This window comes from Monodelphis domestica, chromosome 1, assembly GCF_027887165.1.
Source record: "Monodelphis domestica isolate mMonDom1 chromosome 1, mMonDom1.pri, whole genome shotgun sequence".
In the NCBI taxonomy this organism is placed as follows: domain Eukaryota; kingdom Metazoa; phylum Chordata; class Mammalia; order Didelphimorphia; family Didelphidae; genus Monodelphis; species Monodelphis domestica.
The window spans coordinates 215,977,607-215,989,633 of record NC_077227.1 but is presented as its reverse complement, the minus strand read 5'-3'; the positions used below and the strand labels follow the sequence as shown (position 1 = coordinate 215,989,633).

Genomic DNA, 12,027 nt, shown 5'->3' with positions numbered 1-12,027 from the left:
GAAAGGAAAAAAAAAAAGACAAAGAGCAAGATAAAGAGGAGAGGAAAGCAGAGAGAAGAGAGGATAGAAGAGAGATGGGGGGAAGTCCCAAAAGGAGATTTGCAGTAATAATCTGGTCTATGATATTAGGGAATGTGGTCTCTCTTCTTAATATCAGCAATACTCAGACATCATATCAGGGACAGATGGTAAACCTATACCACAAAGAAAGAACTATGAAACAATGAGAAAGAGAACCTGAAGCAAACCACAATTCCATTCCTCTTGCTAAAGGCATAAAACTGAGAAAAGGTGGGAAATCTAATGAAAATGTTTTCCATCATGTATGCCCTTTTATATAAAAAAATGTGGGATAAAAAATCACAAACATGTTTACTTGGAAGATATGGATGGAAAGAGAATTAGCAATAATAAAAAGGAAATGCTAAAAGCCATACCTAACATAAACCATAAGACTTGGGGAAAAATAGCTTTGACCTATAATTTTGCATTCAAAATTTCCACTGTTAGAAAGTACCTACACCAACCATATATTTACCATTGGCCAGATGTGTAATTACCATAAGTCATCATTAGGTAGACAAGTGGTTAGGCTCAAATGAAAGGAAATATATGTACAGATTCACTCTTGGGAGACCAGTCTACAAACTCACAAATACCCAGAGAATTAAAACCACAATTTTTGGAAGATATTAATATTAAAGCTGTAAAGGAAAGAAGGAAGGATGAATAAATGCATGCATGAATGAAAGCATAAAACATTTCTTAAGAGTTTACAAAGTAACAATCATGATGGTAAATTCTAGTAGAAATATAAAAGCAAGCCAGTCCTTGTCCTAAAAGAATTTACATTAATAAAATTACATTATACACAGGAGACAACAGTCAACGAGCATGTGTTAAGCACCTACTATATATGAGGTACTACGTATGCTACAATCTATAAGGGAATGGTGGTGTAAACCTTAAAATTCCTTAGACTTATAAATGTTGGAAATTTCACCATTGGGATATTTCATACTTGGAAAATTTCTTAAAGTTTTTTTAGTTTGGGTTAGTGAGTAAAAAAAAAAGTGCAGGGGATTCAATTGCCATGCCATTTCCTATTTGAATAATACAGGTATGATTCCTAAGACAAATATTCTCATACATTTAGAGCTGGAAGAGAATTCAGACATTATTTAGGTTAAACATTTCATTTCTTTGATTTTTCATGGAAAAAAATTCAAAGGGTGAGAAATGGCAGAAAGGATATCAAGGAGATGACCAAGAAAGGAATGGCAGTTATAACAGGATCATATACATCTTGAGTTCATAACAACATGGCTTTAATGGATTGGTTAAAAAACAAAGTGAATTAAGCCATCCAGGTAGTCTAGTGTTTGAGAGAAGCTCCAGAAGGATGGTAGGCAAGGCAATGGCCAATGTGGAAGGCTAGATAAGATGTAAAGCATCAACTGGGGTCAGTTAGATTAAATATGCATTCCTGCAGATTTATCTAGTATGATCAAATAAAATATGAGGAGTTTCCTATGCCACCTAGAAAGCTGATCACATATATGTAGGAAATGTTGAGAATCTGCACAAGTTTCCTTAGGAATGAGGAACAATGAGCAAATCACTTTAATTTCTCTGAAATTAATCTCACTTTTCTCTTTGGTAAAATGAGGTTAAACTAGAAGGCCTCTCTCTCTATTTTACCTTTCATTTATGAATCTACAATACTATACATTTTTCTAGAGAATTGTTAGCATATCTGTTTTCCTGACTGTCATTGACTTTTAGTAGTGGAAAATATGTTTCTGTGTTCTAAACTTTAGTGATTACAAGTATATGATTTTATTTTTGGTCAAAATGCTAAAATTATTTGAGGTTTGCTAGTTCCTTATTTAGCAGGAAAACTGCAATTTAGATTTTAAATTTCATGATAATCACAGTGAGGGCTTTTTCTGCCTGTCTTTCCTACCTGACTGAAAATATGCATGTAGATCTTAATAATAAATTGATGCTTTAATGAAAAAATAAGACTGAGAAAGAAATATAGATATTTATATTTTTCCATTTTTTCTATTCTTTTTCTTTTTCTTTCTTTTGTATTTTTTTCAAATACTAGCAAAGGAAATTGAAAAGTGACCTTGCTGAATTCTTTGAAAAAGCCACTAAGAATTCCAAGTTATTATGAACTATTTATGGAGCTAGATAGAGAAATTCATCTTCAAAGACTAAAAAGAGAAAGAGAATCATGAGACCTGACAAGTTAAGCATTTTTAGATAACTTGAGAATGCTAGATTTCAGAAATGGCTTTTTCATCATTGTTTGGACAAATCAAATTATTTGAAAAGCAACATACTTCATAGCATTTCTTATGATACTATGACTGTAGAAAATACTCTATTACCCAGTAATTATCCAGGGAATAATAGTATCTGATACTCCAATCTTCTTTTTCTTCCAAAGCTGATTAACATTTGTACAGCTCACTTTTCACCCTTAGTGTGCAAGAGGATTAAGATAATCCATGAACATCTTAACTAGTTACACTTATGGCATGGTTCAGTCATGTTCCCATTCCTATGGATAAAGCAAATTTATTTAGTTCACTTAACTGGGAAAAAAGAATAAGATGATGAAATCAGAGTAAGAAAATTCAAAGCAGATCAGTCCTCATTTTTTTCATTGGTTTTTCCCTACCACAGAGAAACTTCTTTGGAAAAGATAGAACAAAAATGTCTAATAGGGACATGAAACACAATGAAAATATTCTCAAAGGTTTAGAGCTTCAAAGGAACTAAAAGTCAGCTAGGCTAACCTTCTGATTTTACAGAGGGGTAAACTGAGGAAAGAAAAGTTAAATTATTTGCCTGCAGTGACACAAGTAATTATGGGCACAGTCCAGGAATGAAACCATGTTCTAGGATGACAAATTCAGAGCTCTTTCCTATTAAGAAATAACAAGATAGTGCCTTCCTGTCCTTGATAAGTTCAAGTCATCAAGCTGAGATGAACTCTATTGTTAATGTCAAAAGAATTTATAGATTTAATTCCTGAGCCATTACAACTGATCTTTAAAAGACTGAAGAGAATGAGAGAGGTACTGTAGGACTCAAGAATGAGAAATATTATCCAGAGTTTTAAAATAAGAAGTTAGTGTTTTTTATTGGCTTCGAGCTTGATTTTTTTTGGGGGGGAGGCAAAATTCTAGGTGATAAGAGATGGTTAGTATTTTGAAAAGGAAGTGGTAATCAAAAAGATAAAAAATGGTTCCAATAAAATATTTAATGTAGGACTAATCTAATTTCACTTTTTTATATGGTCACTAAACTTACTTTCATAGGGTTACTTAAAGATAAGAGGTTGCCATATATGAAATTTATGTGTACTTTAGAAGACCTGACAAAAATTCTCATTATTATTTACAAAAAGAAAAAGTAGAAATGTGACCTAGGAGGTAGTATAATTATTAGCTGGACTGAGAATTGGTTAGTAAAGGGATATGCACAAGAAACTAGAGGAGTTATTAATATGGTTGGATGGAAAATTGGAAAGAGGTCTCTCGTATAATTCTCTAGAGATATGTGCTTTACCATAAGCTTTGTAACATTTATATCTGGCACTTGGGGGGTAAAGAAATGGTGACAAAAGAAGCAGATGACAAAAAGCTATTAGGAAGGGCTAACAAATAAGACAACAGAGCCAGGATCCATAAAGATAGAAGAAATTGAGACATTGGGCTAAAATCCAAGAAGAAATGTGATAAGGATGAATGCAAATAAAGTCTCATACTTGGGTTCCAAAACCAATGCCAGGAGTAAAAGATGAGAAAGATGTGACTTGTAAATAATATATCTTAAAAACAGCTGGGGATATTGGTTCAAAAAGATATATCCATGTGATACAGCAGTCAAAAAAGGTTAATGTTATCTTGGGCTGCATTAAAAAAGGTATTATCTAAGGTAGGAAAGACAATGAAAAAGAGAATGAAAAATGATGGTTTAAATCTTGGCTCTACAATTTATTAACTGTGTAACATATATTTCGCAAGTTATTTTCCTAACTGGATCTCCCTTCAGCTGGAATGGGTTGGATTAAATGATTTCTAAATTATCATTCAGCTTTGAATCTATGATCTGGTAATCCTATGCACAAGAAACTAGAGAAACTAAGGAAGAAAAAAGATTACTACTAAGAGTTACAACAACTTTATGTTTAGAAATTTTGTTTTTATACCATCTCAATTTCTCTCCTATATATGAGGAGGGAAAAAGAGGGAATAAACATTCAGATGACACACTTACTTTGTACAAGGTACCGTGCTAAGTGTTTTAGAAGTATTATCTTACAACGGTCTTTTGAGGTAGGCGTTGTTTATTATTCCCATTTTTCAGATGAGGAGAGGCAAATAGATGTTGTGACTTGCTCAGGATCACACAAATGTCTGAGGTTGAATTTGACTTCAGATCTTCCTGACTCCAGGCCCAATGCTCTATCCACCTTGCTACTAACTAATTTAATGGTAAGGCAGTGCTATAAATTCTGAACCCAATCTTAACACCATTTTAGGTAAATTCCATGGTCCCTATTTTGCTACCCTATGTTAATTACATCTGACCTTGGGTGGGCTCCCTAGTGAAGGGAACAATTTGAATGTTTATTTCCTACTCACTCCATAGTAAATGCAATAATATGCTTTTTAAATATTAAAGTTTAAGCAATCAAATAAAACATTAACAAATAAGCCATATGAGCATTTTGATTTTTCCCATAAACCCAACCTATCAAAGTACATAAGCAATTTATCCCTAGCTTTCTGAAGGTTTATTTCAGGACACTACTATTTTTTTTAACTTTTGAAAAGTAAAGGAAAAAAAATAGAGAACTAGCCAGGAAGGGCCAGGTTAGCTGCTGAATTCCTGTTTTTCCAACTAGTAACTAAATAAGACTGAAGAAATGTTAAACCTCAGAAGGAAATTCAATAAGAGATAAGAATTCCTGATTCCTGCTAGAGAGAGAGCATCTGGCATCACTAAAAGTGAATCCTTCTAGATTTGCTGACAGGTATAATACTGTTATAACCCTATGAGAAATGCTCTAGCTTATAAGTTATATTAAATGAAACCAGTCCCTCTTTTCTGGTCAAATAACATAGGAAAATGTATTTGGGAAAGAAGAAAAGGCATAAAAATTTTTGTAATAAAATTCCACACTGAAGATACAGATAATAACATTAGAAAAAAATCATCTAAAGCTTGAATTAGGAGAGTAGGAAAGATTTAAACAAAAAAAAATATTGTTTTTAAAAAGCAACAACAACAAATTCCTCTGGAGGAATTCCAGAAATTTAGTTTTATAAGCATTTCTTGCATTGCTCTGATTCAAAGTACTATGGAATCTATCCCATCTAAAAGGCATGAATTACTTATCATTGTCAAGACTACAATAATTGGTAAATAGGATTTAAATAGAGTTTAAGGAATAACTGAAGCTGGAAAGATTCATTCATTAAAGGAAATGTTCTCTGTTTAAAATCATCATTATCTCTATTTTATTCAATGGTAGCCAGATCTTTGAGAGTCCATCAATAAATACTGCAGTCTTATAGATAGACATAGGACTCTAGAATGGTAGAAGAAAGAATAAGGTTTTACCCCTGGACTGCTGAAACATGAAATCTTATTGAAAGCAATATGAAATAACCATATGAAAACTAAAAACAAAGCAATGGTACTATTAATACTAATATTTATGTCTAATACATATTAGATGCAGCTAGGTGGTGACAATGGAAAGAGTGCTATTTCTAGAGTTTGGAAGACTCAAGTTCAAATCAGATCTCATGCACTAACTAGCATGTAATCCTGGGAGTCACTTAACTTCTGCCTCAGTTTTCTCTTCCATAAAATGGAAATAACAGAAGTACCTGACTCCTAGGGTTGTTGGGAGGATTCAATGAGATAATTTTGAAACAGTTAACACAGTATCTGGCAGATAGTAAACATTACATAAATGTTAGCTTTTATTATTATCATAATTATTATTTTATATCACTTTAAATTTTATTTTTAAAATATTTGAATATACTATCTCATGTGGCCCTCATAGCAGCCTTCTAAAGTATGTCTCATTTAATAGATTAAGAAACTAGGTGTCAAAGAGTCCAAATTATTTCCCCATTTTCACATAATTAACAAATATCTATTTTAAGAATTCTGCCTCAGGTCTTCTTTACTTTAAATTCTAGAACTATATCCATTATGTCACACTATTAAAATAATAATAATATTCACATTATACTTTACATGCATTTATGTAAAGAGTTGTACAATGAAAAAGAGAATAAAGAACATCAAAGAGTTCTATGGTGAGAAGGGGCTCACAACAGCTAGTCTCTATTTTCTCACAAAGAAAGCAGGTGAGGTCGCCTCTTGAAAGGATGTATAGAGTAAGATCAGGGGTGTAGAGGACTTAAAAAAAGAGACAATAGAAATGGAGAATAAAAACAACTGCTTGATCACATGGTTTACTGGGGATACAATTGGGGATGTGATAGCTTTAGTGCAAATATTAATAATATGGAAATAGGTCTTAATCAACGACACATGTAAAACCCAGTGGAACTGCTCATTGGCTATGGGAGGGGGGGAGGGAGGAGGGGATGGAAAGAACATGAATCATGTAGCCATGGAAAAATATTCTAAATCAATCAATTAAATAATAGTTTTCAAATAAAAAGGGAGAAGATTCAGAATAATGTAAATGGAGAGTGTGAAATAGTCAATCAGGGAAGAATAAAATGATTATTGTGCAAGTTAGGGTCCAGTTAGTTTTAGATTATTCAAATAGTTACTAAACCTAGTTAGCATGGCTGCAAAATCTAAGATTTAGAGAGACTGAGAATTGCCTGAAGCTACATAGCTAGTACAGGATGGGGTTGGCACTCCAATTAAGGTCTTCTTGGCCCAAGTCTAGTGTTTGCTCCCCTTGAGCCAAGAAAGACTTCATGAAAGAAACAAGACAGGCACATCCGTGAAAGACAGAGCAGATTTGGCAGGAGAACAAGGAAAGTACAATATCACAGAAACTAATAGTAAAAATATTGTGGTTGAGCATTGAGATGACAAAGAGAGATTGATCCAATGGAATGAGGATTGAGAAAAGGTCATTTAATTTAACAAGTAACAAACCATTCATTGCTAACATTAAAAAGAGTAGTATCAAGACAGTAATGGAGATGGACATCAAAACTTCAAATTTTAAGATAAGAATAGAGACATGGGAAGTAGAGGCAACAGATACATAGTTCTCATTTGAGAAGTTTACCAATAAAGGAATGGAGAGATTGTTTGGAAGTCTACCATAAATACTGGAACAAATGTGTTTCAACATAATGTTTATTGACTCTCATTTCTGCCATTCTTTCAGTCCACCTTTCTCATTTACCTCACGGATATTTCACAAATATTTCAAAGAAGTATTTCTAAGTAGATTAAGAGGTTCATGGAGGGGGACTCTATTAGAAAAAACATAGGACAAACTCTTTGAATTTTATCAGGCTTTTGAGTACTTTGAATGAGAATGAATCTGGAGAAGTCAAAAAAAGCTATGATGTCATCCCCCAAGATATATGATCAGTTCTCAAAGGAAATGGGCTATCAAAAAAGTTGACTTTCAGACCATTCTTTACTTTCTCTTGAAAGTGTTGGGTCAGAAGATGATATCAAAATTACTGGTAACCTTGGTGAGTTTCAGGACATCCTCATAGGTTTATATCAAGCTAAGAATTCACAGGTCATGTAGTAGAAACCTCCCTTTTGACAGATGAGGAATCTGGGGGAAGAAAAGTTAGGTTATTGCCTAAGGTCTTCATTCAAAGCCAGGACTTAAAACTTGGGTCATCTGACTCCAATCTCAGAGCTTTTTTCCAGTAGGAGATTAACAAGGCGGACCTGTACTGCCCTTTATGAAATCAAACCAAATAAGGCAAGGATAAAATATATCCTTGAGTAGTGACAAAATTGGCAGATGTGATTGTTGAACTATTGTTGGAGATACTTGAATGTCTAGAGAGAACAGAAAAGGCACTGAATGCCTGGAAAGGACAAAAATTGCTTTCTTTTTTTTTTCTTAAAAGGGCAGAGGGTAAGGTGACTTCAAATTTGTAGATCAGTGGTCCTTATCATAAGAATAAAAGACATCCTGGGACTACAGTCCCAAGAATGGAATACTTGTCCAGAACTGAAACAGAAATAACATTTAAAATTAAAAGGTCCCTTAAAGATGAATTAAATGAACTTTCCAAGATGAAGAAATTGAAGTCCAAAGAATTTTACCAAAGTTACAGAGATGGTAGCTAGGTGACTGTGGATAGTGTGTATTGGGTCTGAAGTCAGGATTTTCCTAAGTTTAAATCTGACCTCAGACACTTACCAGTCATGTGAACCTGGGCAAGTTATCTTAACTCTGTTTGCCTCAGTTTCCCCATTTGTCAAATAAGCTGTAGAAGGGAAAAACAAAGACTCCAATATCTTTGCTGAGAAAATTTGAAATACTGTCTCGAAGTATCAGACAACACTGAAATGACTCAATAACAAAAAATAGAGATAATAAAAGAAAGAATTGGGCTCAAACTCAAGACTTCTGATTTTAGAGCCAATTTACTTTCCATTATACAAGGAAACTTGAAAGTTTGTGTTACTAAGCACTGTTTTTTTTTAATTTATGAAAGATTAAGCATCATTATAGATCAAAGGCACCAGGAGGAAACGAAGACTGTTCAACGAATTGAGGAGAATCTGACCAAAACACATATGTGGAAGAAGAGATTCAAATACATTTTACTAAAATATATCAAATATATTGAAACTGACTTTCATTTTGGCTTAAAAAATTGGCAAACAAGGAAAAAATGTACAAAGATCAACAATAAAATCTTTTTTTCAAGATCAAGAAAATGCATTTTCTATGCACAGAAGATATTGTAATAAATGGCTCTAATTGTCTGAAAGAATGTAAAACAGTGTTGAACATTAATAATCATTGATTTTAAAGCTGTTTAAGATTAATCAATATCCTCACAAAAGTCATCATTTCCCTTTGGAAATAATTTTGAATGGGTTTATAGAAAGATAGGACAATGAATATACTTTTGATAACTTTATGAATTGTTCCAACTACTCTGGGAAGCAATATGGAATTACAATAATAAAGTGGCTAAAAACCTATTCATATACCTTGACTCCATGGTTAGGATTTTAACCCAAGGTGTCAATGATAAAAAGAAAGTCCCCTGGCCCACCCAAATCAAAATAATAATAAGAGTGCATCATGTTATCAGTCAAAAAAGTGGAAGCAAAGTATTTACCCACCTTTTGGAGAATGCTAAATAAGGTGTAGTGCAAGGACAACGTGGAATATTATTATATTATGAAAAAACTAGATATAATAAATTCAGAGAAGTAGAAGGGTTATAAAAAACTGATTTAAAGTGAAGTAAGTATAGCAAGGGCAAAAGCATACAGGATAACTATGACAATGTAAATTTAAAAAATAATAACAAAAAATAATTTAAAATGAACTTGATATTATAATGACCAAGGTGGGCCCCTAAAAAGAGATAATAGAAGGCACTTCTTTAACTCCTTTGAAGATATGGACAGCTTTCAGGTATGTAACATTGCTTATAATATCAAGCTTTGCTAATGTGTTGTTGATTTTGCTAAATTTTTGTTTTTATTCTTTCTTATAAATAATTACTAGGAGAAGAAGCAGAGCGGGGCATACTAGCAAATATAATCTAGGTAAATACATTAAATTGGAATAAAATTTTATTTAAAAAAATTCCCATTAGTCATATAGAGAAGAATAAGTTGAGGGAAAACAAACAAACAAACCTAGTTATCTAAATTATTCCTTTATTTTCAGTGTAAATCATTTTGAGGAATTGTTACCAGCAAATGGCAGACACCACTGTTATAAAAGTTCCAAATTCAGGTACTGCTTTCCTCAATTTTTCACTTGCATTTTCACTTGCAGAGAGGCACAGGATTTTCTCTGTATCTAGAGGCCTAGATCATCTGACCATTTCTTATCCCATGTGAATACTAAGTATAAAAAGATGATAAATATTCCAGACACAGTTTAACTTAGATATGCTATAGTTGTGAGTTCCACATTGTTAAACAAGTTCATTCTGGTCTGATGCCTTCCTCACTTAACAATCTCAAGTATCATTCCATTATCTATAGATCAAAAGTCTTTTCTATTGCATTTAAAACTCTTCAGAGCCTGGCTATTTCTGATTTTTCTATTCTTCTTGGACTTTATAACCCTCCATACATTCTATGAGCCAGCTAAACTGGCTTACTTGCTGCTCCTAGAACAAGATGTTAAATCTTTCAAGTTTATGCTTCCCCACTACCTAATTACACTCGTCTATGTCAAAAATGTTCTGTTTTTACCTCTGCTTCTTAGAATCTGTAACTTCTTTCAATACTCAGCTCAAATACCACTTTCTGCTCTTCCATTCCTCACAAAAGTCTTTTCCTCTGAGGTGATTTGCTCTGTATGTATTTTGTATGTTCCTATATAGGTACACTAAAATATGAGTTAATTGAGAGTAGTAGTAGTTTTTGCATTTCTTTGTATCCCCAGTGTTTTAAGTATAATGCCTGGCACATACTAAGTCCTTAATAAAAGCTTGTTGATTGACTGCTCTGCCTCAAGCTTGATTCCTCTTTCTTTCATTGCTGACCTAAAGCTGCTCTTTTTTGAGACAATGGCAAATCTATTGACTTCCTTGCCTCTACTTTGGTCCTTTGCTATTTCTTATTCATGGTGAGAAAATGACATCTTTTTTCCCTGTTTAGATTTCTTGGTCTTCAAATATCTAGCTGGTATGTGATAATGGCATCTTCCAGATTCTATCCTGGCCCCAGCTCCTTTCTTAACCAGATAGGTCTTGCTAAAATCCATGTTCTCATATGGTCAATATATGTGCCCCTTTAAATTTGTTTTTGCCCACCATGTAGACAGGATCTTTACTTTTACTCTTGGGATTAAACCTAACATTCTCTCTAATATTGCTTATCTTTTTTTTAAGAGTTGGAAATTTCACTTTAAATTCTTGTCAAATATTAGAATTTCTTAGCTGGTTTGGGAAGCCATTTGGATCAAATTTCACTTCTGTATTTTTTATCTCCAAGACTTAACAAAATTGGTGAAAAAAAGCAAGTGATTTAAAAATGTATTCCACCCCTGATTCATTCATTTAAAAAATAGTCCCAGGGATGTTAGATATCGACCCTCGGAGCATAAAATCCAAGGGACTCTCAATTAGGAAACATGAACATAACCAAAGAGTGAAATGCTGACTTTACCTGATAAGACAACTTCAATAAGATCTCCTTCTTGGATGTCACTGGCGGTCTTGACCAGTTGAAGAATGTTTTCAGAGGTAGGATCATGACGAAAAAGCAGGATTTTATCATACATTCCATAGAAACCACATTCAGGAAACTGTGAACATGAATGCAAAAATACTTTATGTCATTATGTATTCGATATTTTAAAAGAAAATCTAGTTACATTGATATCAGAGTATAAATATAAGGTAATATCCCATAAGAATTAAAAAAGAATCAGAAACCTAGTAATGTTTTGCACAGAGTAGGTGCTTTATTTAACACCACATATCCACTCTTTTCCTAATCTTATTATTCCTACCTTAATGATATTAAATAACCATATTGGTATCTATCTATCCAAATATTCCTTTTGTCTCCCTCCCCTCAGTTACCTCCTTAGTTTAGTTCCTCAAAACCCCTCACATAAATAATTACAATATTGCCTTTCGATTATTCTCCCTGTCGCAAAGTTCTTCCAACTAACTCCAATCCCATTCTCCACTTAGGTAAAAATTATTTTTCTAAACTACCAATATGAATATGTCATCCTTTTGCTTAAGTTTCAGTGGGTTGGCATTATCTCAAAGATCAGGTATAAAAAATTCCTCTAGGTATTATTTACAGAGT

At 33.1% G+C, this 12,027-nt stretch overlaps 1 protein-coding gene across 5 annotated transcripts in view; it reads right to left on the bottom strand.

Annotated features, from left to right (window-relative positions):
• The window catches only part of PRKD1 (protein kinase D1), a 415,044-nt gene that overhangs the window by 179,073 nt on the left and 223,944 nt on the right, over positions 1-12,027 (bottom strand). For all 5 annotated transcript variants that reach the window (XM_001364580.4, XM_001364651.4, XM_056810441.1 and 2 more), the window contains one exon: positions 11,374-11,512. In XM_001364580.4, the coding sequence (XP_001364617.1) occupies positions 11,374-11,512 (139 nt within the window). Of the gene's footprint in view, positions 1-11,373; positions 11,513-12,027 lie in introns of those variants that run through there.